This window comes from Cygnus atratus, chromosome 2 (assembly GCF_013377495.2).
Source record: "Cygnus atratus isolate AKBS03 ecotype Queensland, Australia chromosome 2, CAtr_DNAZoo_HiC_assembly, whole genome shotgun sequence".
Lineage (NCBI taxonomy): Eukaryota > Metazoa > Chordata > Aves > Anseriformes > Anatidae > Cygnus > Cygnus atratus.
Window position 1 is genome coordinate 2,932,923 of NC_066363.1, and position 26,773 is coordinate 2,959,695.

At 43.5% G+C, this 26,773-nt stretch overlaps 1 protein-coding gene across 4 annotated transcripts; it reads left to right on the forward strand.

Moving 5' to 3' along the window:
• The first annotated feature begins 4,538 nt into the window (after positions 1–4,538).
• LOC118251862 (meiosis-specific coiled-coil domain-containing protein MEIOC-like) lies at positions 4,539–26,773 on the forward strand. Of its 4 annotated transcripts, none has more exons than XM_050708815.1 (8): positions 4,539–4,623; positions 10,425–10,556; positions 15,653–15,819; positions 18,246–18,347; positions 18,898–20,689; positions 23,623–23,757; positions 23,893–24,073; positions 25,798–26,773. In XM_050708815.1, the coding sequence occupies exons 2-8, from the start codon at positions 10,515–10,517 to the stop codon at positions 26,043–26,045; spliced, it is 2,667 nt and encodes an 888-aa protein (XP_050564772.1). In that variant the 5' UTR covers positions 4,539–4,623; positions 10,425–10,514; the 3' UTR covers positions 26,046–26,773. The 4 variants fall into 4 exon arrangements, with proteins under 4 accessions (XP_050564772.1, XP_050564774.1, XP_050564773.1 ...); XM_050708816.1 differs by having other exon boundaries at positions 4,610–4,750; XM_035554465.2 differs by lacking the exon at positions 4,539–4,623 and adding an exon at positions 5,069–5,189.

A 26,773-nucleotide genomic window follows, 5' to 3' on the forward strand; every position in this document is an offset into this window, starting at 1 on the left:
ACATGTTCAACACAGCCCTAAAACACTTTGATGGGTTTGAGATTGTTAAAAAGTCTCTGCACTGGAAAAATAAACTAAACTGTAGTGCTTCACACTTTCAGGATCCTCTGAAAGCGACAAAGGAGAGACTGTGCTGCCTGTGTTTATGCCAGTCTGACAGAAGCAGCTTTTCCTCTCAGCCACCCACTGTGCAAAGCCTTCTCAAAATAGTTATATTGCACCGCCATACCAACAGCCTGAATAAACACCGCATTTCTTCTGTCTGGGGAAGCCCAGTACCTCTTTTCTGGTGCCCAATACCTCTTTTTCTCTCTTAAGTATTTGAAAGGCTTTTTTTCTGTTGTCAACTGCTGCATTTTTCAGACTGCAGACTGAAAATGTGCAGGCACAAAATATGTCCACAGGCTGATTTTCAGAGGCACTAGACCACTTCTGGAGGTGAGAAGGGATGTTGCAGAAGTTGGGAGGGCAGCCCCCATGCCCACCATCCTCTTTTTTTTTCTTTTTATTCTCCCTCACAGCCCGCTCCATCACTAAGAGCTTTGTCTGGGTGAGCTTGGGCTGAAAGGTCAGCAACACAGCTTTATAACTATGAGCTTGCATTTGCAGTGGCATTTACTCTATTATTGATTTTCGGTAAGGAAAATCTCATTCAGCTAAGGTAGAACTGAATGAGGCACAAAGATCCGTTGCTGAATGAAGAAGCTATCAAATACAAGCTAGTCAAAAACAGAGTAACCACTGACCTTTCTGTTAGCTGCATAAACTAATGGGTCAAAGTGGTACTTTTAATGAGCAACTTCAGTATGAATGAGGAAAAACTGAGAAATAAATCACTGGAGGGCTGCTGCCTGCATGATCTGATGCCTTCCTAGTCAGGGTTTAGGCACAGTCCACATATTAGAGGATTACCTCCCTACAGACTGCTCTCAGTTGCCAAAATCCTTATCAAACTGCTTGCTCTGAAATTTCCAACCAGGTGTAGACAGCTTGAAACACCTGAGCGTGGCTCACACAGTCCCCTTGCAGAGAAACAAGATGCTTTTATGGTGCAAAGCCATCTGGTTTTTGTGCTTTTGCCAGCAGGGGATGAGCATCGCCCCGGGTTACCGAGCTCAGCTGCGTGTATTTACCTCCCCAGAAGCTAGGTGAGGTGAATCCCACACCAGGTGCTTGTCTCAGACTAAATATAGCTGAAAAACGTCAGCCAGAATAGATTATATCTGTAAACACGCAGCTACGGGACAAGGCATTGTTGTGGCTATTTAAAAATCGCGGTGGCCCTGCCTGGCAGAAGTTTCTGGGCTTTCTGAGGTGGAGCGGGGACTGCATCCAGGACCAGTGGGCAGCAGGAGAAGGGGGCACGTATAATTTCTGAAAAACAAACAAACAAAAAAAAACATTTCAGTGGGCGGTGGCAGCAACGGCCGGGGGGGAGGGCTGGGGCGGACCGTGAGGGAGGGGGAGAAGGGCTAAGATGGCGGCAGGCCCTGGGGCTGAGGGGGCTTGTGAGGGGAGGAAGGGTTTCTTTCCTTGTGAGGAGCAGTGCTGTCACTGCAGTGGGGTTGTTGGGCTCCCTTAGAGCTGAGGGGAGCCCCTGTGGTGGTGTAAATAAATAAAGGACTGTCTTTGAAAGTACCAGGTTTTCTTGTCTGTCGTGTGCCCTGCTGGGTGTCTTTCAGAAGTTAAAGGACTGTGAGGGGTGCTGGCACCCCAAATGGGTGATGTTTCTGACCTGACAGGGAGCAGGAGGGAGCTCTGAAGCAAGCAAGGGTTATCGATTGAAATCCCAACAGGGTAAGACAGGCATCATTTTCTGAGACTGTTGAGGGGAATACCCTGAAATGTTTGGTTTCAGGAAAAAAAGTTTTTTTTTTTTTTTTCCTTTTTTTTCTTCTTTTCTTCTGTTTGTTTCTGGAAGCAATGCTCGGTTTCATGTTTCTGGTGTTTAAGTTTCCTCTCATAATAAAAAGCCTAAAGGTGTGGTGAGGGGTCCCAAAGGAGGAGTGCTGGTGCTGAGTCTGCTGTGCATGCAGGTGTTTGCGGGGTTATTGAAATCACTGCTGCCTGCCCTGTAAAACGTATTGTTACTTGAGTGAATCCACTGCTGTGGCCTGCTTGATCTTACAGATAGTGGTAACTTTACTAACATTTTGAGTATGTTTGTCAGCTGTTGATACTTTGCTAAGACCTTTTAAATCTTTGTTGAGTTGGAGTGCTGCACAGGTGAGTCACAAATGCCACATATTCCTCCCCAAAGCGTGTGGTGTTCCTGCCTTTCTAACAGGCATGTTTTCTCCAGAGTTTTCAATACATGGCAGTTTGACAGCTTGTGCTGACTTTTTCATAACAATCCCTGTTGAAACCCAGCTCTGCCTGCACACCTCTGCATGGGCAGGAGGGGCACTCAGTGCATTACTTGGAGGTGCAGGTACCAGTGCTGGCTCCTTCCTCACCTTGGTGGTGTGGGAGCGTGGGTTCTGCTGGCTGGGGGCAATGAGATCTGCTACATTTTGACTTAAAACTACTCTCATCAACCATTTACCTTTTGTTTTTGGCATAGACTGCGAGCCCATCTTGTTCTGCCATACCATGCAGTTCTGAAGCTAGTGGAAATAATTTATCTCCAAACAGGATTTGGGGATTTGTATATGGTTTTCTTGACTTTCCCCTTTCTTGTCCAGGTCAAACGAGTGTGAAATTTTGCTCTCAGACTTCATTTGAAGCCGTTTTGGTCTCCATATCGCTAAATTGAGTGCCTGTACTTCAGCACTGTTTGTGTTGCCATAACACTGGAGTTGTTTGGGCTTTCTCTGTTTCTTTAATCCCTGGTCAGAACGTGGCTTGAGATCAGACTTGTTGAAACACTTGAGCTTGGCCTGTACTTTTGGCAGCGTTAGTGCAAATACATTATTCTAAACATGGAAGTGGGTGTTAAAGCTTCCTATATCACGTTTATGTACATTGTCGGTCTTAAATCATGGCCCCATCAGATTATTGGGGAGGGTGGAGGAGGACAGCCACCTCCTCTAAGTGCTTTGTGATAGGGGAACAGCGACAGCCTCATGGTGAGGGGCTGAGGCTGTTAGGAAGGCGAGCCCTCATTTCCTACATGCTGCTGTGTCAGGAAAACCATATGGATGGACTTAACATCTGGGGGAGGTTATGTGCTGCGGGAAATTCTGGGGTGTGTTTTAGCAGTGCTGTCACTGGTAAGTGCTAGGGTGATGGTGATTGTGAAGGATTTTAGTGAAAATGCCTTAGGAACTTTGGATAAAGTCTCTCTCTCTTTCACCTTTTAAGTTCTTTAGTTTTTAGTCAGTCTGCACTAAGTTGTTCAAGAATTTAAGAAAGCGATTTTCTGATTTCTAATGCAACACTTGTGGCTGTCATAGGAGTTTTCTCCTATTTTGTAGGATGGATTTAGGGGCATGGTAAACACTTCAGTTTTATTGCTCAGGGTGAGCAGTGTATATTTTTGATTGTAATTCAGCTGAAGGATAGATTGAGATTTTTTGGGGAAAAAAAAAAAAAAGGCTAGGGACTTGCTGGCACTTTGCTTCCTGCTTTATTCCAGTCTCTAGAGTCACTACTAATACCTGGCTGGTGATGGACTGTCCTACCCAGCTTGCTTTCATTTATAGCTATCTGACAAGTTGATTGCTTTGTTGGTTTGTTTTCCCCCAAAAAAGATGAAAATGGCTCTGTTGGCACTGTGCATTGTCTCTATGGATTTCTTAATTTGCTTAAATTATTTCTTATTCTTTTGTAGAATGAAAGAATGTGGTGTGAGGGAAGGATCAGGGTTCACTGTCTGAATTAATGCAAAGAGTTGTAGAAAAATAACATCTTTATAAGGAAAAATGTGTAAATAACTGTTTAAGGGGTGTTTGACTGAAAGTGGAGAGAAGGTAAGTCAGGTACAGCACTTTAGCTTGCAAGGAAACCTTTGCCTAACATAGCCTTTGTTTCCTGTAATGAGAATTAAAAATATAGGGCTCCATTTGCTCACACTGCATCCTTCCCTGGTTACTTAGCTGGAGTGAGCCAAGCTGTAGCTTTCAGTGGGGAGAACAGGAACAGGAGAGGAGTGGCAGGTGCACCATAGGCACTGACAGAAACATTCATTTGGGGAAATTATTTTTTCATGTAGAGAAACCAAAACCCTGGAGGTACAAGAGGCAATGAACTTGTTGTAGGAACTCCTGTATTGTTAAATAGGATGTTACTATACCCCATAGCAATTAATCCTCAGTGACAGTGCTTCCTGATTACACCTTAAAGGCATTTGGAATTATTGATCACCTGAAAGCAATTGTCTAGGAACTACTGTTCCTGCGGGCAGTAGGAGAAAGTGCATTTCACAAGCACCAGACGCCTTTTTCTTTCCATCTGAGCAGCAGTCCCCAGCTAAAATACTTCATCTCTGTTTGCCAGGCAGTTCCTGCGAGGCGCCGTGCGAAGGAAACTGCTCCAAGGGCTGCAGCCCTGGCTCCTGTGCCTCGTGGCTGCTGCACGACGGAGAGGAGACTACAATTCCCATAGTACTTCCACATACTGGCACTCCAGTGACATCAGACGCTACATGGCTGAGACTGGTTGTAAAGCGAGGAGACCGAAAATGTAAGCTCGGTGTTTCTTTCGCTTCTGTAGCTTGGCCTTCGGCAGCGTGAAATCTTTGCCTGCTAGGGGAGGATTTCACTTGCTGCGGAGGTGTTTGATAAGGGCGCGTACCTGAAGAAAACCTGAGGTGACACCTAAGGGCAAGCCACCCGTACTGCTCGTGGCGGTGCTGCTGCAGCTCTGGGACTCCCCTAGTCTCGGAGCAGCTGCGTGGAGCCCTCGCTTAATGCCTGTGTTGCCAGTTGGGCTCGGTGGGCCGTTGCCTTGCCCGCTGCTTTCCGCTCTTTCTGGCGGGTGGAGAGGAGACGCTGTCCATAGCCTGGCAACGGCTTCGCCTGCGTGTAGTAACCGGCTGCGCGGCGCCGGTCCCATGGCAGCGCTGGTAGGAAGGGGAACGAGGTGCAGCGGTGGCACCGGCTGAGCTACGCCAGCGGACTCGCGAGCCCAGGGATCGGCTGCTGCAGTGTGTACAGCTGGCACGTCCCAGTGCCTGCGCCGCGTCCTCGGTGGCCCGTGGCGGGGTTGGGAACGCTGCTGCGAGCGGCTGGGGGGGACCGTCCCCGCAGGTTTGTCTTCAGGGAGGTTGGTTCTCGCAACGGGGAGAGATTTATGGGGGGGTTTATTGCTCGGGAGAGATGTCAGCTGTCTGAAGTCGTGCTGGTGTTTTAGGAAGCTGGAAAGCAGTTTTGCAGTGTAGTATTGCTTGGGTTGCTTGAATGCTGCAGTTTAAAGTGTAATCGGTTACTCGCCTGGCGGTGCCCAGCCTTTCAAGAGATCCCATACTACAAGTGCCTGGTAAAAACAATTCTCCAGACACAAACGTCGCGTAGTGTGGACTGCCTGAGCTTTCTATAGGGCGATGGTGGGAGACTTACAAAGTGGATGGGAAACTTGAGAATACTTGCTGTTGTCCTTACTCTGAGAAACTCAACTTTTCAAGCAGGTAATAGTTTTCCTTTAATTCCTGTTAACAGTTTAAAGCTGTTAAATGGCCTCGTGACGTTATTTGCTCAAGTCCGCAGTCCTGAAGACTATTTACTACTTGAATTTCACAAACTGAAGAAAGAAGTGGCCAAGAGGGAAGAGTAGCTTTATATCTAATCTTAGCAGTCTAATGAAACTAGGAGACAATTCTTTTTATAATGATACTGTGTATACAGATCTGTGTATACAGATCCTTGTACTGCTGACCTTAAAAATTCAATTTGGCCACATATACTGGTTTGTAACTTCAGAAAATTTATTTTGGTACATGAAGTAATTTGAACTTGAGCAATTTTATGTCTGTTTAAAAATAACTCTAAAAAATACATTTGCAAAGACGTTTTCATTTAATGGAGTTTAAATTGTAGTGGATGAATCTGGAAAAATATTTTGTAACTTCATTATTGATTTTGTATTCCTAAACAAAGAGGTTTACTGGGAGTATGTCAGTACTAACAGTGCTGTTCTACAGAAACATCTCCGAAAGGATATCAACTGCATATTGTGCTTTTATTTTTAATACATTTAAACCACCTTTGGGTTAGTTATTTGTGAAGTGAGGAATTCAAAAGTCATCGCCTGTCTGTGTAGCAGTGCCTTGTGTTTCCCTGCTCTACCAGGAGGTGATGGATGTGACACGTGGTAAGAACTGAGCTGAAGGTGAATAAATAGAGGTAGCTGCTGCTAAGTTCCTTTTTATTTCCATGAAGCCTACAGTGAACTTAATATTTTATTAATTCAAACACTGAAGCATATATTTGGTTGCCAAATATTTTAAGTATCATAGCCTGCTCACTGATAAAGGTGTTAGAGTAAATTCTTTCACCACCTTTGTACAACTTTCCCTTATCAGTCCCAAATCTGACCTTCTGGCTAAGGACATCCCACAGCTGAGTTGTGCCTACTGCTCTTACAGCTGGCAGCTTAAAGTCAATGCTTTGTGAGGAGTGGGTTTTCTTTTTAATGGGGGATTAGCGCATCAAGGCATTTATAAACAAAAACATCCTCTGAAACTCCAGAGTAAGGGTGGGAAGCTTAAGTCACTGCCTGCAGATGGACTTGGAAATAGGGCTCTGCTGTTTGAGGTACTCAGGGTTTTGGAGCACTGTTAGAGTTTGTAGATCATTAAAAACAACGCTGGTAACTTTTGTTTAAATGAATTGCAGATCAGGACTTTGTTTCTTAGCTACCAACTGGCAAAGGAATAGCTTATTTTTTAATTAATAAAGCAAAAATTGCAGCAAGAGAGGTTAAAAATTTGAATTTCTGAAATTAAAAACTTTAGGAAGGTTGAAATTACAGTGCTTGCACCTACACAGCCCCACTTCCTGTGGATAAATCTGTGTTGCGTGGCTTCCCAGGTGCTGAACTTGCTTCATTTCTTCCCATTGACTCTCTAAGCTTTTAAGTTCATGTTGTAGAACTGTAGAACTGTTCTGCATGTTGATTGTTTAATTTTTTTTGGCCAAGGAAGAAGCACCTCACAGAGGTACTGGCACACTCTTCCGGGGATAATGTTTTCATGAAGTTGCAATTGAGGAGCAGATGGGAGATCCGTTCTGCAGCAGAATCTTTGTCTTGTGGCTTTGTAAAGCAGACACAGGACTAAATATAAGAAGTCCAAACCAGGCGTGTCAAAAAAAGGAATGAGGGTCTTCAGACTTAGCACTTCACCCTTGGAATCTGATTTCTACAACTTGTAAAGGCTCAGGTAGTGGAAGTGGAAGTCTTTATGCCCTCCTTATGATCTACCTACAATATTAAAGTGACGTTTCAAATTCTTTTTTCCCCCCTATGGTTTTAGATGCAGCCCTGATGCTGATACTCTTCCATGCTGACATCAGCGTGGGTGCACGTGCACAAAGCATCTCTAGGAGGGCGATGTAAATCCTTCTGAAGATGCTGCTACTTGTGTTATTTTGAAAAGCAGGCAGCCAGGTTAGCAGAGCTCACGTTAATCAGTGAGAAAGAGCTCAAAGTGAAGTTTCGTGCTCAAAGTTTGCTTCTGTTTGATCAAAACAAGGAGATTGTTGAAGCGTGTGTGTCCAGACATGTGCATAAGTATACAGGGGAACACATTATCCCTGCCTTCATCAGGGGACAGGGCACGTGGGGGCAGAAGCTCAGAAATCGGAGTGGCTGCATATGTCTTGAGAGGGCTCATTATTTACAAGGCGTGTTCAAAGTTTCTGGTGTTAACCTGAAGTGCTGAAGGGCAGGCTGATGGACATGACGCTGGCATGAAGGAAGGGTTGGGGGCCTGTTCTTTCAGGATACTGAGAGTTATGTTTTTGGGGAACCTGTCCTTCCTCTAAGCTTTGAACCATCGGTTAAATGCCCTGAAGTTGCAGGAGAGGTGGCGACGTGTCTTGGCAATAATGGATTTCCGTAAATGCCACGGAATTTGACAGGTTTGCACAGAAGAGAGCATCCTCGTACGGAAAAAGGCTTCTGAGTAACTTTGAGCATCCATCGTGGCCTGCTGGTGCAGCCCCATTACCGTAAGCTCTGTGCTGGTGGCCCTTAGGAAGAGAAGGGGGGAGGCCACGAGGCTGCGGCAGGGGAGGTGCTGCTTGGGGCAGGGCACGAACGTGGAGGAAGGAAGCCAGTCTTTGGTTTTCCCTGCTGATGGAAGAGTGGTTTCCTCCAGGTGCTGGGCCTGAGGTCGTTCATCTTTTGCTCAGAGTTCTTGAACAGTGTCAGAAGAAAAAAGGAAAAAAAATAAAAATAAAACTGTTTAAGCATTCAAGACACGGTGTGGAAAAGCTCCACGAGAAACTTTTTGTTTGTGAATTTAGCAAAATGCAAGCTGGCATTGCTTCTCTAACTGAAGCATTTGCTTCTACCTGAACTCTAACGTAGCACCCTCCCATCCTGAAGATACCCCAAAAGGCCTTTCTAGGAATGAATTATTTACCAGTAGGGCAGCGAGCATGTGTTTGTCACTCCCTAAAAGGTAAGTAACAGCTCACAAAGTTATTGAGAATCCTTTTTTTTTTTTTTTTTTCCTGAAAGATGGTGTATTGGCTGGGGCACAGTGATTGCACTCTTACCTCTTTTTTGGACAGCTGTATGAATTTAAAACTTGGGTGTTTCAAGCCAAGCCTGCGGAAATCCCACTTTTAAAGCTGCAAGTAGTTGCAGTGTGTCACAGAGAGGAATGATTTGGCTAATCACTGCAGGTCTCGTTAAGTCTGCTTTGGCAGAAGAACGGCTAATAAACCACAAGTAGGTAAAAGATCCAGAGAGGTTAGCAGCTTAAACGTACTGACAGAACAAATCATCACTGGTGGTGTAAAGATCCTGCTCATCATCTCTATTGAAAGGAAGCTGTGTAGGGAAGGCAGCACCAGGAGCAGCTGTGTGCACCTGAATCCCTTCAGTGCTGAGCCCCCTAACTTAGCTTAAGCACGGGGGGGGGCTGATCCCCCTGGTTGTAGGGGCCACGGAGCTTTTTGTCAGGAGTTCAGAGGGTGTCAGCGCATCGAACGTGCGCTGAAGGCCACTTGGTGCTAGAGCTGCAAGCTCGGCCCTTCCTAGAAGCATCGAGGTACCTGCAGGACACTTCCCAGCACTGTTCTGCTACTGGCTGCAGACTTTGCTGTCCGTCTGAGCATGTTTCTCTGCTAAAAGGTGATGTAAATGCTGTAGGAATCCCAAAAAAGCTGACTACCAAGAACGGGTTAACTAATTCATCCAGCTCTTTGCCCGTTTCCAGCAGCCCTTGGAAGAGAGAAGAGCAGGAGCTTGTCTGGGGGCTGAATTAATTGCTGTAGCATGTTTCGGTATGGCCATCAGGTTGGGTAAATCTGGTTCTGCCGTTCAGCAGGTCAGCCACAGGTGGACGTGCGTGCAGCCGGACATAAGCTTCTTTCTTTAGAGGAGTAAATTTAGAAGAGTAAGCGCTGCGCTGATTTTTAAGAACTTAAGATGGGACTTGCACACTTAAGAACAAGCTAAATGGAGACGAAAAGCAGCCCGTTCCCCACTTGTTGCTTCCACTAATTAATGCTTTGTGTCAGCAAAGATGAGACCTTACAAAGATGAGACCTTGAGCAGCGTTCAGTTCAAATGTGGGCTCTGCTCTGCTGCGTGCCGCGACACGGGCGGCTGATGCTGGAGGAGTGGCACACATACAGCTGCAGGTGTGTCAGTAAGCGGCGGCAGCTTGACAGTCTGCTTCCCAAAAGGGAAGCACGGAAGGTTAGACTCTTAACACGTGTAAATGCACATGCAGAGCAAAGATCTTTAGGGTCAGCCTGTTTTTAATTGGAGTGCTGCTGGGAACGTGCTCTTATCACACCTGGATTTGGGTAATGGTGGGAGAACCTGCCTGGCCTTTGCCACTGACGGAAGGTGGAGTGGAGCCCTTACACAGGCAGTCCCAGGGGGTTTGTCCTGTGTGCTGGGGATGGCCGTCGGGTTCTGGGCTTGTGAGCAGGACCCCGTGGTCCTTACCTGGTAGGTAAGGACCTGCGTGATGTGTCGGTCAGCCTGTGGCTTGCTGGGCAGCGTGCTTCTGCCTGCCTGAGCCTAGGTGCAGCACAGGGCTGCTTGCTTGTCCCTTCTGGGCCTCCATGTGCCCCGTGGTCAGCAGCTCCTGGCTGCCGAGCTGTTTTATCGTGTGGGACCTCAGCAAGAAAGGAACATCGTCATTGTTCTGCCAGCATCTGAGATGTAGGTGATAGCGGAGGAGCTGTGGGCATGGAAAGATGGTGGGAGGAGCAGTGAGGGGTGGCTAGAAATGAGTTTCGTGCATACCAAGAAATACACTGACCTGGTAATTGTTCTTCTTCTTTTTAATTGTTTTTAAATAGGTTAAATCTGCCCATAAGAATCTAAATTTCTGCTTGCGTGGCAATGCTGCATACGTCAGAGAAGAGAACTGGCATTCTGCTACCAAGGACATGGTCAAGCCAAGTGCCACCCTTGGTCCTTACAAGTCACAGGTGAGTCCAAAGAGCAAGTTTGCTTAGGGAAACAGAAATAAATACTTCTACAATATGTTGTTTTTTTTCTAACTACGTGTATTGAATAAGCACATACAAAAAATAAAACTCCTCCAACCCAGGAAGTGAAGAGAGTGCTCCATTACAGCCAGAGCAGATTTCACTGTTTGTGTCGGTGCAGGAGATTAATCCCCTGTTCGTGGCAGTCAGCAGTTCCTCATCCAGGCGGGCTTTGAGTGTCTCCTGTCAAGGGCGCTTGTGAGACTCACCACAAAGTCTTCTGAAGAACAATTACTGGAAACTACTCTGGATAAAAATTCTTTGACCGTAAGAAATGAGTGTACTTAGATGTCAGTGTTTAAAACAAACATAAATTTCCACAGTAGCCCTTGAGTGTGCTTAATGGTAATGGGGCTACAGAACCCCTGTATTGAGCAAGCGTCTCAGAGCTGTGCTCTCTGTAGGATTTTGACCCAGCTATCAAAGGAAGCAAGTCTGTCAGAGCTCTCTTATTCTCAGGAAAAGTTTCCAGTGCTTTGCAGAGAAGGAGCATTCCCTTTATCCCTAACAAGCCCTTTGGATGTTAGGAAATTGAGATTTAGAAGGAAGTCTCCAGTAACCTGCCATCATTGTCTTTTTGTCCCTAATATCACGAGATCTGAATACCTGACCTATTTTCTTCCCCATTTGTAGTTTTTATTTATCCCTGTCACCTGTTTGTACCCCTGCTGGTTAGTTTCCCAGGTATCACAAGAAGGCAACTCGTAGAACTCTGATTTTTTTCACTAGTTTGTTTCAGAGAGTTACTAGCAGTGCCTCCCAAATGGTTAACTGGTTTGTGTGCTGTAGGTAGGAGTTATTAGGGTTCTTAGTCACAAACAAACAAAAACCACAATGCTTTTTCATGTTTGGTTTATCTTGCCAGGAAAAGCAAGAAATAAACACTAAACGCTTATCCTGCCAAGAAATCAAAGAATACATTCAATATAGAAGCAGTAATGCTGTTGTGGTGCTGTCACTTACTGGCATCACAGATAAAGTTTGACAGCTGGTCACAAAATGCGTCTGCGAGCAGTGCTCTGTAGTGGGGCAGTCCTGCAGTTTTAGGATACCTGGCTGTAAAAGGACTTTTTGCTGATGTAGCTCAAATGTTTTTGGTAAGTGCTCGAGTTTGCTTACTCCTCAGTCGTGATGAGCTTCCTGGAAGTGAAAAGCCCTCTGTGTGCATCTGAAGATATGGTGTGACTTAATAACAGTATTAGATGTCTCAAAAACAAAGCAGTGTGCCCAGTTATGTTTGCAGAGAGAGAGCTTAGCATATGCACGCTTCCATTTTCCAGGAACAAACTGAAGCTCTGTCTTGTTATGTTTTGAAAGAAAAATCCTGAGATAATCTGTAGGTTTTAGATAGGGCAAGTCTTTTGTTGTTGTTTTGAGAGGTAGTTGAGTGGGAGCAGAGGTTTTCCCATGCTTTGCAGGGTGGGAAGAATGAAGTAAGAACCTGACTGCAGGAGTTGCCATTTCGTTTTGTTGGAGACAGCGTTTTGTTCATTGATTTACTTTATACATTCTCTTAGGGTTGAAATCTGGAGTGAAAGACACCTGTGCTTCTGCAGGCAGCCCTTTCTTTGCAAGGCCTGTTAGGGAGGTTATCACTGTCTGAACCTCAGTGAAGAAGGTTGAAAATAAAACAAACTGGCAGGCAGCACGTTGTTTTATCCCTTTTCTTTTTTTACTCTAGCTTGCTGCTAGTCTGTACGTGAAGCCCAGGTGAGATTTCCCAGTTAGTTTGGAATTTTGTTGAACCAGATCGAATGAGACTTCAGAGCTTTGGAAGTGCAGACCGATGGGGCTGTGTGCGGGGTACATGGAATACCTCCTCTGCTGAGCTGTGGTCACATTGTCCTGCACAGCTCCCATCAGCAGTGACTGATGGCTCTGAAAATAAAGGATACATCCAATAGTTACAGGTCCTATTTTTAAAGCTCTGCAAAAGCATTTTATACTTTAGCCAAGGAGTGTGATTTATCTCCGCGCTTTGATTCTGAGCGGACTAAACAAGACCAGAGCCCAGGCAGTGGCACATGCTTGCTGATGCCACTAAATTGTTCCAGAAGTTCTGGCCCTGGTGAGCTCCTGCTTTCCTAAATGGTACCTGGGCACGATTTGGGAGCCACTCGCAGCAGGCCCTTTGGGTACCGTGCTCCTTCCCATCAGCCAGGGTGAGGGTTCAGCTGAACAGCGTCGTGCCGCTGGGTCTCTGGGAGAGGGATCACGTCCTGTACCGTGTGTGTGTATGGAACAGTACAGAAAGTGTCCACTCTACAGGATGATACTGCCTCTAAAATAACCCGTTATTTAATAGGGGTTTGTTTGGGTGTGTGAGACAAGGTTGTAGCAACTGATAAGCCCTCAGTTTAAGCTTTTTTCCATTCAAGTGCGCTGCAGTGTCAAAGGGCTGTTCAGTCCTGCTCCCGGTAGGAGCAGGCTTTGGCAGGTAATGCTATGTGTTCAGACTTAGAGTCAGGAAGAGAGCCTTCTGAGGCTGTGGCAGCTTTCGCTAAATCAAATTCTGGCTGAAGAGTTGTAGTAAGCAATTTTTCTTTCTTTACACAACTTTTTTCAATAGTAGACCAGTGAAATCTTAATTTAACTTCATATTTTCTCTTTTGAACAGATAAGGCACGAGGTAGTGATTGATATCTAAATAACATAAAAAGATAAATCCAATATAAATGACTTTTGAAAAGCCTGTCACTGGCTCTAGAGACACTTAAAACATAGCTATATTCAGACAATGTGAATTTCCCATAGCAAGTGCCAGTCTCACAGGGTTGACAATTTTGGCCACGTAACTGTGACTCTAGCGACAGTGCAGTTTTTAATCTTAGGGCCATAAAATGAGATTTTAGTAGATCTGTTTAAATGTTTTTAAATAACTCGTTGTCGTAGCACCGTTTCTTCCTTTCATGTTCTGTTTTTAACCCTTTTCAGGATTTTAAGTACATGATGGCGATTTCTCTACAGTTATTCAAAAAGGGTTTAGCAAACGGTTTGTTTTGTGTGATCCAAGGCTAGTTTGACCATGCTGATGAAAGATGTTTTTCTTTTTTTCCTTTTGTTTTTGAAAGCTTCCCCCCCCCCCCCCCCCCCCCCCCCCCCCCCCCCCCACAAAAAAAAACAAATGTTAAGCCTGTCTTTGTACCTTCTCTAGCTGCATTTGCAATGGAGGAGAAGTGTTTTATCCTCAGTCTTAAGAGCTCTTGCTTTCCATCCTCTGCAGCCAGGTAGGCAGAGTTCAGCATGGCTTCTAAATGCTAGGATCTCAGATGAAGCTTTTTGCTGCGGTGCCTCTGGAATTCTTCCTGCTGACAGGTTGGACGCAGGGGGACTGAAGGTGAGAGATTAGCGGAAGGAAGGGATTCCTTTTATGCAGCAAGTTGTTTTTTTTTCAGTCTGCCTACTGACCATTCATTTACCAAGAATGCAAAATTCTGAGATTGTTTCAGGAAGGTGGGTTGAGTTACAGAAACTGAAAGGTGGCATCTTGAATGAAACTCATCTTGAAATAGGAAATCCCCTCGATAGATTTTTTTAAGCTGGTACGTTGGTGTTTTTCTTTGCTCGTAAGAACCGCAGCTTGCTAAGAAATACTTCTAGAAACGGTTGGGGAAAAGATGCTGCTCAATGTTCTCCCTTGCCTCACACCCTTCCCTCCTTCCCATGGTCTCTTGCAGCTTTGGTTTGAGTCTCCCAAATGTCACTTGCAGAAGAGGAGTCAGTACCCCATCTTGACTGGGTAGCTTTACTTAGGAGAACTGAAGGGACCTAGTTCAGTACTGCATTATATATAATCTATTTTTTTTTTTCCAGGAAAGCTTGAGGTTTTATTTTGAGAGTCAAAACTTGCAAAAATTGATCAACAAGGATCGGGGGCCTGGTGGCAAGTTGGCCATTGGTCAGCGGTGTGACCCTGCAGCAGAGAGACAGCGACCCTGTGCTGGGTTGCTTTAGGAAGAGCACGGTCAGCAGGGCGAGTGCTCTTGTAATCCCTCTGTTCTGGGGCTTCCCGTACAAGGGGGGACTGGAGCGAGTCCTGCAGAGGCCCCCAGGATGGTTGTGGGGTGGGGACCAGGGAGCCCAAGGAGAGGCTGAGAGAGCAGAGTGTGATCAGCTGGGAGAAAAGAGGAGGAGCAGCTTGCTGGTGTGTGCAGCTACCGTATGGGAAGGTAGAGGTAAGGTAGTCCAGGCTCTTCTCTGTAATTCTTAGCAGTAATTCCAGGCAGCATTTAGAAAAACTTGCCCAGAGAAGAAACGTTGGGACCTCAAAACCCAGTGTCAGGTTTGTGAGTAACCTACCTGATCAAATCTACCACGAGCAGGGAATTAGGCCGGGTGACCCCAAAGGTCCCTTCTGATTCAAAGAGTTTCTGGTATTCTGTTCCCACCTTCATCTGTCACAGGTTCTGCTGTAGCAGCTCCTCGTCTAGATGCAGGAGGTGCAGTTCCTCGTGTTGCTTACATCTCCCACTTTTTGCTCTTTGAACAGTAGCTGTCAGTCACTTACCTGTAAGAGTCTTTCCGGGACCAGTACTCGAAGAGAGGTTGCTTTTCTTAACTCCACTTTTCTCTGAAGTTTAGATTTCCCTCCCTGCTTACGTGGGGCGCTCTGCAGGAACATTTCTGTTCTCAGGGGATATAGCAGGGGTAATTGCTGTACTCTGTTTTCCCAGAAGGGATGTGTATGCCTGTGACATGTGCATTTCCAGTCACATAGGCTAGAAGATTCTGAGCTTGTGAACTTGACACTCAAAAACCAGCAATGTGAAATCTGTAGAGAATTCCTGTTATTGTATAGTAAGTAATCTTTATTATTTACTTTCTTATTTTTAGGAGATGCGTAAACTTGTCACATTTCAACTACTTTAAGGCAGGGAAAGGAACAAGTTTTAGACAGTATCCTTTTATAACACTTATGTTTCATTTTCCTGACAAATTATTTAGCTCATCATATGAAAGACAAGTTTAACTTTGTTGCCCTTACTGCTCACTGAGATAAACATCTAATGTTAACAATTTTTCCTTTTTCAACGTAGGTAAATATCAAGAAACAAAAAATGGACACTCAAATATTTTCCCCGTTACTAGGGGCAATTACTAGCACGCCACCTCCGTTAGAATCTTCCCGGCTGTATAGCGACTGGTCAGCATGTGGAGAAGAGATCAGCACAAAAACTTCTTTTCAAGACTGCACAAAAAAACGGTATGAACCTTTTTGGCATAGTCTTCTGGTGGTGTTCTGCAACACTGAAATTGTTGCTGAGCAGCACCAGTGGGATTGTGGATTGTTTTAAGAAGAGGTTATGGCATAACCTTGCTCATTGTGGCCTTTCAGTACTTGAAGGGGGCTTAGAAAAATGATGGAGAGCGACTTTTTACACGGAAGTTACCGCCGGGACAAAAGGGAATGGTTTCATACTAGAAGAGGGGAGGTTTAGATTAGAGGTTAGGAGGAAATTCTTCACTCAGAGGGTGGTGAGGCACTGGCACAGGTTGCCCAGAGAAGCTGTGGGTGCCCCATCCCTGGAGATATTTAAGGCCAGGCTGGATGGGGCTTTGGGCAACCTGGTCTAGTGGGTGGCATCCCTGCCTGTGGCAGGGGCTTGGGACTGGGCAGTCTTTAAGGTCCGTTAAAGGTCCAACCCAAGCCACTATGTGGTTCTGTCTTCATTAGAAACTCAACTTATTATGTAGTAGTTGATGTAGAGCTTGTGAGAAAAGATGAGGGAGTCTGTGTATGTGTATCTATGTAAAAACTTAAGAGTTTGGTAAGAATAGTACAATTTCATTGTTAGGGAATGGAATGGGAAACTGTCATAAGTGAGAACTCCTTTGGGGGGAAGAAAAAAACAACAAAAAAACCACCACCTCTCCTTCCTTGCCCCATCACTCAGTGCTGCAGCTCGTAAAGATCCCGCCTGGTGGTGCAGTGTCATGGAACATGGGTGTCAGTGGTACCCATCTGCCACTGAAAGCGTAAATACGTGCACCACTGCTCTTGTGGCAGCCTACTGTCTTCATGTGCCCTTGACTAATGCACTCAAGTTTGATTCTTATAATACATTAAAAAATATACTTGTAATGCTGGCTGAATGCAAAGCCCTTTTTGGCTTGCATCGTCTATTAACTGGAACCATGTATTAAGAATAAATAAGTGAACTTTCATGTCAGCTAAAATTAGCTAGTTTAATACACAATTTTGTTTTCTTGATGGAAAAGATTAACGTTCTTTTCTGAGATTAAAAGCCTTGTTTTCCCCCTAATTAAAACAGCTTTAAAATGCTCTCGAAGAGGAGAGGATCACTGAGTTCTCTTTAAATGACAATGGGCTTCCTCATCTGCACTTCTCTTGGGTTCTTGACCTTTAGACCAAAGCTATTTTATCTTTACAGCCCTCCCTTGGACTTCTTATGGAGTCCTCCATGGTAGATCTCTGAAAAGATCACCATAATTCTTTAGCATTTGCCAGAAAGACACATACATCGTTTTGAAGCTTATCGAGGAAAAAAGGCAAAACCAGAAACAATTTTATTCCTCTGGAGAAATTCACTCTGAGTCTTGAGTATTGCAGGCACTTGTGATCCATCTGGTCTTAGTAATGCAGTGAAATTATTAAAGGGACAGAGAATGAGGCTGGGCAAAGGCTTGAAATATTCCATGTCAGAGTGTAAATAAAACTGCTTTTTGGTTGTGATAAATCAGGTGGGCAGGCAAAAAATCATGACTTCTGTAAAATCAGGAGTTATATGAGGATTGTGAGGAGCAGGGAATGAGTTCGTAGTATACAAACTAGGGTAGGTACTATGGTTTTATTGTATACTACAATTAAAATTGGGATGTTTAAATTATTTCAACTTTTGAAATGCATAAACAGTGAATTCATATTAGGCTTCCTACTCTTTTTTTCTTAATAGCATATGCTGGCAGTATAATACTGCCTTATTTCGGGGGTTGGTCGGTGCAGACTGACGGTAGCTTTTAACACTTGCTACCAGCGCTGCTAGCATTTCTAGTATCAATCTCTCTGTGTTCAGAGTCATAGAACATCCTAAGTTGGGTTTGTATAAGGGAAGGGATAGTTGAACACTTAGTGTTATCACAAACACTTAACAAAATTCTGACTTCTTCTAAAATGGGATTACAAAGTGGTTCAATAGATCTTAAATAAAAAAAAATACATTTAAAAAGTAAGATTAAAATAGTAGATATTCAATATCAAAGTAGAATAAATCAGAACCCTCAAGATTTTGAGAATGATGATTGTGTTTACCCTATGAAGGAAATAGTCAAGATTTGAAGAAATGTGTTCTGTGAAATAGTTGCATTGATTGGAAAGAGGAAGATCTTTTGGCACTCCTGTCTCTTCATGTAACAGCTAGAGAAATCCCCACTGAAGCAAAAAGTTAGGAATTGGGAAATGATAAAGGAAATTCCTTCTACTTGGTATAAGCTATAGAATTCACAAATGCAGGAAGAGATTTCTATATGTTGCTGCTGAGAATACATTACATTCAAAACACTTGAGAGATGCTGCTAATGCAAATCAAAGGTGAAAATAATATTTTACCTTTTCTTTTATATGGTTTGTTTAGGGGAGAGACTTGCTTATTTAGACTTTATTTTTTTCAGGGCACAGGTAAATCTTTCTTATTCTGGCAGTGGCCCAGATATGTTTGGGCTAGTGTCAAGCATTTTAGAGGAGCCAAACAAGACAGAACCGGTTACAGATTGGTAAGTTTATTCTGAAAATTCTTTTATGTTGCATATCACTTTTGCATTCTTTTATCACCTGTATACGTTTTGAATGTTTTCACAGAATTTAGATGTAAGGGTCTTATAAATGCCCTTGAAATGTGGAAGCTTTTTCTTTTTCTTTTTTTTAACAAGTGGTTGAAGTAAGCTGTTAGAAGTGAAAATTTTTTCCTCCAAATGCTTTGAGATGAGACTAAAAATTTCATTTTAAAATAATAGAGAGTTGACTAAATAGAGTCAAATCTAAAACACTGAGCATAAAATCTGCGGTGCTGAATATATATATATATATATATATATATATATATTAAACAGAGAACAACGTTGGCAGTCAGATCTCACAGCATTTATTGAACTACAGCAGGAACTTCCCTGCCCTGAAATTTTGTAGGAGAGCTGTGTGTGACTAGCCAAGAATGTAACTGGGGGCACTGTGTTAGGGGCAGGAAACCAACCCTGAGATGTGAACTATTGCACTGTATAAAGAAGCGTTCGATTACTGCTGGAATTTTGTTTAATTTTGTTACAGGAATTCTCTTTCAAGATTGTTTCCGCCAATGTGGGCACCTGATCTTGGAAACAAAGGTGAATTCTCAGGGCTTTCATCTAAGCACTCTGTAGAAAATAAGGATTTTTCAAACCTGATGTGCACACAGAACTACTACCAAGAAGAGCTGCAGAAGTCGCGTGACGTGGAGATGTTGCACAGAGGGTTAGAAGATCTCCATCTCCTAGAGTCTTGGCTTTCTCCATCTGGCCCTTGCACTCAGCCTGATAACATGCTGAAGAACAGTTATCCTGACAATTCCTCTTTCCAGAATAAGAATTCAGTTCACCAAGAAGGGTATTCATTTCAAAGTGCCAACTACAATCAGCACTTGCGCAGTTATGACCACACGAGGTTAAATGGGGACTGTGAAAAAATTGGTCCCAATTTTAATACTTTTTCTTCTAGAAACAGACTTAAAGACGACACTACTGTTCAGAAAGACTATTGGAAAATTGAAAGAACAAGGGGTAACGTTATGAATAATGATGCACGTGAGCAAACTAAATATTCCCCTGATCTTTCCAATCAGCCTGCTGATGACTCCTGGGATAAAACGTCGCAGGACAGCCACTTGTTTTCTAAAAGATATGAAAACTTTACAGCTGCTCATAAATCACAGTCATCTGTTCATCCATCGCTGTATTTTTTCAATCAACCATCTAAAGAAAATTTTTCTGGAGTGACAAACAGAAAACCACAGGAAACCCACATGCAAAATGGTCATCAGAGCTTTACTTTGGGGGATGCTTTTAATAACAATGAATCTAAGATCCATGCTAGTCCTAAAGAGTGCTCTCATAAAACTTTGGAGTATGATTTGTCTGTCAAAAATATGCAAAATGGGAGTTACTCGCCCTACCATATGTGGCTGGATGGAAAAACTGCAGGTCCAACAGCTGCGTCAGATGTTGTGTATGGAAAGCAGCTGGTAACAAGTCCCCAGTCAGCTTCTGGGGTTTCAACCATGTCTGGTGGTTCTCCCACCCATCACTCTGTAACACACTCCTACTTCTCACAGCTCTCCCCTGTCCCCCCTTCAAGAAAGGATGGAAGGTTACACCCTTCAAATGGTGTTTCTAATAATTTGGGACTTTCTAATTTCATCTCGGGAAACCAGAAGCAAACGAAACCCTTTGGACGCTCGCAGCACGAGTCGTTGACCAGTAAGGAGTGGCAGCACAGCAAATTCCCCACGAGTTTTTCATCCAACTGGTTAACACAGCCCAATGCTGTGAGCGAAGACCCCGAGCTATTCCACAGATTTCAAAAAAAGCAAACGCAAGAAAATGGTAATAAAGATGATAGAAGAGGCAGAAGGAATTGGGTTCCCCATTTTGGATATGCAACCCCAAACCGCCCGCAGTTCAACATGTTCCGAAAAAAGCCCGAGCAGAACGGTGGTAGCATGTCAGATCTCATCAGTCCTTCTTTTCTCCCCTCCTTCCCGTTAATGGCTGATTTTAAGCAAAATCCTGGCTTCCCTCCGTTTAATCACCACCTGTTTTCATCAGCAAATAACTTCAGCTTTCCCCCTTCACCCTTTCCATTCTCAGAACTTGTTGATTTTCTTCATTATGATGATTTTAACCACTTGAACCCCTTCATCAGTGATCTGTTTTGTGGGGAAATAACCGCACCGTACTTTGCCTTTCCAACGCCATTTAACAAGTACAGACCGCCAAGAAATCGCAGCGGACCTGCTAATGAGCTTCATACCCACCTGGAGGAGTGTTACGAGCAGTGGAGAGCTCTGGAGAAAGAGAGAAAGAAGGTAAAACCATAAATGAGTAGCTTTCTGTCAAAGCTGGTGATGGGATCAAACAATCCACAGAGAGCAGAGGCTCTGGTACTTCTGAGGAGCAGAGGATCCTGTTGTCACACTTAGCTTTAAATACTTCAGATGCCATCTGAAACATCTTCCCTTTCCACTCAGACAGGGCTGCTGACACAACGTTTTTCTCCGTTAACCTGCAATATTCGCTACAACAAACAGATGTGTCGCTGGCCAAAGCACTGAATTATCCTTAGCTTGGATGCTGGTTCTTCTTTTTATGGTCGATAAAAGATCACCAGCTCCTTGTTACTCATTCAGGAGGCCTTTATTATGATTCTGGAGCCACCAACCATACGTGGAGACAAACAGGGTCAGCGCTACCACAGGCGATTCTTGTAGACTGGCGTTTTATGCACCTCCGTGGTGTAAATTTTTATATTATGTTCAGGGATTGCTTTTCTTGTCCCACCCCATTTTTCCCCAACTAAATCTTTAAGTGATATATTTAGCACCCAGGCTCTACTCTTCGATAGTGCAGTCACTTAGAGAGAAACTTGTGTTATCTTTTATTTAATTAAACTAACAGTCATCTTCTGGTGTTTTTCCCTTTTTATTTCTCCTTTTTTTTTTTTAAAAAAAAAATCTTTGGCTTAGTAAAAAAGAAAGGAAATAATCCTGGGCACCCCATGCCCAGCTGTAGAAGACACCTGCAGTGTCTTGTGTGGATGTGACTTCTCCCAAAGGTTCACGCTCCTATCTCAGGTTCTCTTTAAGAAATTGTCTGCGAGGGGACCGTGCTCCTAATAAATGTCTTATTTTTAGGAATGAAAACTCTGAGCTCCGAAGGAGCAGGAATTGCTTCCCCAGGAAGAGTCAAATCTCCTAACTCTGCATCAGGTTTTGGCAGCTGGGTTGTTGCTCATCCAACAGTCCCAGCGGATACGCCGAGCGCCTGCTTTCTGCCTCTGTTAGGGAAGTCTCCTGGTCCTTGGAGAAGAGGCAGGTTTCTGACCCAGCTGGCTTGCCGGAGAGCACTTCTTTGTTTCTTTCTAGGTTTTTGGAGACCTAACTAGAACTGCTTGTCGTCTTTGCTTACTGATGCCCTTAACTCTTTTCTACCCATCCAGTCGTCTACCAGGAATTCTCTGCAAGTGAGAACGGGTGCTGATTCTTGCTCCTGGGTCTGAGAACAGTGTTTCCAGAAACTCTTCTGCTTTCTGTTGTGACAGGCAGCTATTCCAAGCCTGCTCATGCAGCACTGGGGTCAATTAAGTCTTTTGGGATGATTGATTCAGTCTTCATCTCATAAAACACATTTTTGTGCTTTCATCCTTAAAGAAGGATTGTTCATCCTTGTTCAGTGATGTTCTTAATAATCCAAGGGATTTAATCAGTGAATTTGATCTGGTCCATTTTAAGTGGTCGTTTATCCTAGTGGTCTACTCAGGCTACAAACATCGGTCCTTGATTTTTGTGGTAAAAGCTACACCTGCAGATAGCTTTATTTATGAGCATAAACTCTTCTCAGTCCTACAGGTCAGCTGTGATAGTATGGTTCACATCCCTACAGCCAAAATATTTACTCCTCAAACGAGGATGACTGCATCATGACTGCCTGACAGGAACGTGCCTGGACTGCATTAATTGCTGATTGTGGCTCTTGTTTGGACGAATGCTGGTTGGCAGGGAGTAAAACTGTCAGAAACTGCTCTCATGCTCCTGACAGTCTGAACCATGCTATGACAGTGCCGAGGCCTCTGTGTCAGTGTTGTTTAGCTCATTAGGATATGCATTTCACCTTTCCTTGGTCCTTAAAAAGGGTTTGCTCTTGAGGTTCTCGCCCTTTTGATGTTGTTTTGATTAGCCTGTATGCTTTCTGAAGAGGGTCGGCACGAACTCCTCGCAGTGGGACTTGTGTTAAAGTCTGGCACAGCGAGCTTGGTTCTTCCTCTACATCTTCCTCTTCTAGGGATCTGTCATCAACAGAATATTACTAATTGTCCATTTGGAATTGCCTGCAGTATTAAATTGGCATATAGATTAACACTAAAAGTTGTTTATTAGCTGTCATTCTTGAATACCTGGTAGGGTTTTGTAAATTCATGACCCTTGCCCCAACTTTTTTTCCTGAATGTCAGACTTCAAGAGTTGACTGTAAGTGGAGTGATTGAGCTCTGTACTTACTGATTCTGAGTTAGAAGGCAGACACCCAGTAGTAAGGATGCCAGTAAAGCAAAAAGGAAGAGAATTTTGCACGCTTTCTGTCTGAATATGGACTTAACCTTACCCTGAACAGCAGCATGGTACCTAATCTTTGTCCTCAGTCCCTTGCATGCTGAAGAAGGACCAAGACGGAAAATCCACTGCTAGTTTTAGCTCTTTTTATACTCCAGGTACCAGAAGCTCCTATCCAAAAACAGGTTTGGTGGTGGTTAGTCACTACCTGTGCTGTATAGCATTTGGGCCAGTTCCTTTCTCAACACAGTCTGGCAGCTGTGTTGATGACTTTCAGAGCCAATACCAGATGGTTAAATCTGGTTTAATTCTGATGCAGTTCAGATGCAGCTCGTGCTCCTGGGACCATCTGTTTCTTTTGGTATGATCATAATATGTAACAATAGATGTGGTGAGAGAGTTTAAGTAACTGGTATACAGAACAAGAAAATCTCTGCTTTAGCCTGTGCCCAAGGTTGGTTAAAATAAAGGTGCCCAGAGAACTTTATTCTGAGGTAGGGCTGAATTAGAGAAGTATTCTTCTGTAGCTTGCTGCACATCTAGACAGATACTTGGGAGCATTTTGCTGTGAATGCAGTCAGAAGCAAAGATAGGAAGTACTCTTCGAATGTATTTGAGAACTCTTAAATGAAAACCTTGGTTGTAATTTTGTGCTAATTTCAGACAGTTAAAATGGGTATGTATTTCCCCTTCAGACTGAGGCTGACCTCGCAAGAAACTTCCCAGGAAAGCGCATATCTAGCTCAAATAACACTCCTGTGTCTCGGCTGCCTGCTAACCCATCCCGCGTCGATCGCTTGATTGTCGACCAATTGCGAGAGCAGGCCAGGGTAAGTTTTCTTGAAATATTGTCTAGTGAGCTCTAATATCTGGTTAAATGCTTCATTTCTCTTCTTTTCTTTGTTTTATTTTGATAGAGAGTTATAAATAGTTAGCGACTTTGGTGTTTTCGATGTGTCTGGTAGGTGCTCACCTTGATAGGGAAAATGGAAAGGCTTCGTGGTGCCCCTGTGCACGGTAACATATCCGCGACGTTGGAACACCACATGGAAGCCATCCACGTAACACAAGCGAGGCGTAAGGATGAGATTGTTAATGCTGCTAATCCGCAGAGACAAGGAGCGCTGCGCTATAATAATGAGAAAGGTAAATACTTTCCGTCTAGTAGTTCTTGGAAAATCTTTTCCAAAGATTTAACTATGAAGATAAATGATTTGAATTACGCAGCAATTATTTTATCTTCAGCAAAAAAGTTTTTAAAAAAAAGTCTACACCTGCCATTAGGTAAAATTGTTTAAGCTTTTTGAAGAGCTCTTTTCCTTCTTTTTGTTACTACACTAAACACTTTGAGGCCTTCTCCTCTTTATTAAAAGATCTGTAAAAACTGTCCAGCGATACTATCTAACCAGAAGTAGTTCTTAAAATCAAAATGTACTTGTTCTTAAACAAGTTTGTTTTCTTATTAGTGCTGTTTGGCTAATCTTTTCTCTTTAGCTTATAAGGTAAAAAATGTGTTGGTGCTGTGTTACTTCATGGTGTTTACCTTATCAAAGTCACAAAACCACCAGAAATTAGACTTTCTAATTCCTAACTTCTGTTAAAGTAAAGCCAGAATAACTTGCAGCAGAAGTATGTATTTCTGTAGAGACATTGTGTGCTGTTCTGCAGTGTTTTTCTCACCTGGCATAGCTGCTACTTAAATAAAAGATTAGCTGCAAGAATTTACCATAAATCTGTTTTCTAACTGTGACTTTGAAAGCATATTAATTGCTAAAAAGTTAACAAACTCTAGCTTGTTATGTATTACAAAATACCTCCAAAATACAAAATACCTCCAAACCTCAGTGCCTAAAGGTGCAGATCATTACTTTTCTTCAGAAAGTACCCATCTCAGGAAAAGGTTTCCAGAGGGGAAACCTACTTCCCCGGCCTCATTTGGATCCGTGTGCAGCACTGGTTTGCAGTGTGTGACTTAACTGTCCCTGTAGTGACACTGCCAGTGGGTAGTCCTCGGCTTTGTGGGATAACCTTCCTCGTAAGAAGGGAAAGCTGAACTGTAAAGAGTCAAAATACTTAGTTTTCACAACTTAGGTGTCAAGCACCTTCTTAATGATGTCGTATACTTAAAAGTAATAGTCCCGTAAGCAAACCACCTTCTAAAATTACTCTGAAAATTGTATGATGTGATTTGAAACACAAGTATAGGGCAGGAAGTAGGCATCTTACCAAAAAACCCAACGCCAACCATGTTTTTGATAACACTTTATAGTCGAAGGACCTGGAACCAGTATGTGAGCCATTGTAGCTAGAAAAATTGCTGTTGCTTTTGTCGTTAATGGTGACACTTCCAGTGTCGATAGGGTCCTGAAGAAGAGTTGTGCTGCTGTTGCTCGTCTAAGTTTAGTCTAAATTGCATACAGAAAAACCTCAGGTCTGTTTTCTGCTGTGAAATAGTTACTGCCCTGGGTTCTGCTGCTGATTAGGTAGCCAAAGTTCGGTGCGCTACTGGCGGGTGGGTAAAGGAGGAAAAAAGGATTGCCTCCAGCTCCTCTGGCTGGACTGAAGTAGGTAGTTTTACTAATCATACTTGTTTAATGTTGTTGTAGATGGTCTATTTTGATAACATTAATTAGGTTTAATTATTATATCATAGGCATGGTGATTATGGCAGTGAATTTTAAACATGATTATGGTCGCTAGTAGTGTGAGATGTTAGAGCTATCAGTTGCAAGAAGGGAATAACTGTTGCAATTCAACTGTTGCAGTAACAGGGTACAATTTTAGCTCTTTCTTCGTAAAATTGTGTGTATTTTCAATGTATTATGAGGCTTGTGTACTAGTTTTACCCATAACGTGTTTTTCTGTTGCAGATGTTTTGGCTCTGGCAGCTGCCATCAGAGAGTTGGCTGCTTCCACACGCAAGGCTCGTACTGCGCTGTGGTGTGCGCTACAGATGACTTTGCCAAAAATCTCTTTAAGCAGCCCAGTACGGCAGGACAACGTTGAAAAGGCCTTGCAAGAGCTCTATCCTACAAGCACACAGGAAAAAAACAATGTGGAGCATGAAAAAGGAAGCAAAAATGAACAACCTGAGGAACCCATGAGGATTCTGGATTAATAACAAATACTCGAAGGGAGGCAGAGGGCTGAGGATCGGGAGGGAAGGGCAAAAAGCCTGCCTAGTACTGAGGGGGGGGTGTTTTGATGGGCTATCGGAAGGTGAAAGGGTTAAAAATAACTAATCAGTGCTGCAATTCTATTACTGTGATTCTGGTGTTGAGAGACACATCCTGTAATAGTGTTAATGCAATTTTAATATTGCTGGTGTTGCGATGTCTGCTACATAAGAATTTTATTATTAAGGGGAACTAAACAATAGCTGAGCATTTTCCTTTGTCTGCTTATCCAAAGCTCCGTATCAGCTGTGACTCAAGCCATGACCCGAGAAACCAGTGAGACAGGACTTAATTCTCTTTTGTTAATGATATAATTTTGCATACTTAAAAGACAAAGAAAAAAACACATTTTAAAGGTATTTAAGAAAGGTATTTAATTCAGGTGTTTTTTTCTTTTGTTTGTTTTGCACCATGATGTGGTTCTTTGAAGTGCCAAAGTGATCAATAAGTAGATTGCATCCTGTCACAGAGCAGTCCACCTCCTGTATTGTTTCTGTGACTGGGAGTCGTTGATCGTTCAGGTTATTGCCAAGTTTAACGAGAAGAATCGGTGTTTCCTGGTGGTTCTGCGAGATGCTTCAGCAGTTGTGCTGCCGATTCAGTTTCTACCTAGACCAATGTAAACTGAGATTTCATATCCCGTATTCCATATAACAATGTTTTACATCTT

Coding starts and splice junctions, on each gene's coding strand:
- LOC118251862 (XM_050708815.1), top strand. CDS start 10,515: ATGGTCAAGCCAAGTGCCACCCTTGGTCCTTACAAGTCACAG. Junction 10,557..15,652: donor TTGGTCCTTACAAGTCACAG/GTGAGTCCAAAG, acceptor TTTTCAACGTAG/GTAAATATCAAGAAACAAAA. Junction 15,820..18,245: donor CAAGACTGCACAAAAAAACG/GTATGAACCTTT, acceptor TATTTTTTTCAG/GGCACAGGTAAATCTTTCTT.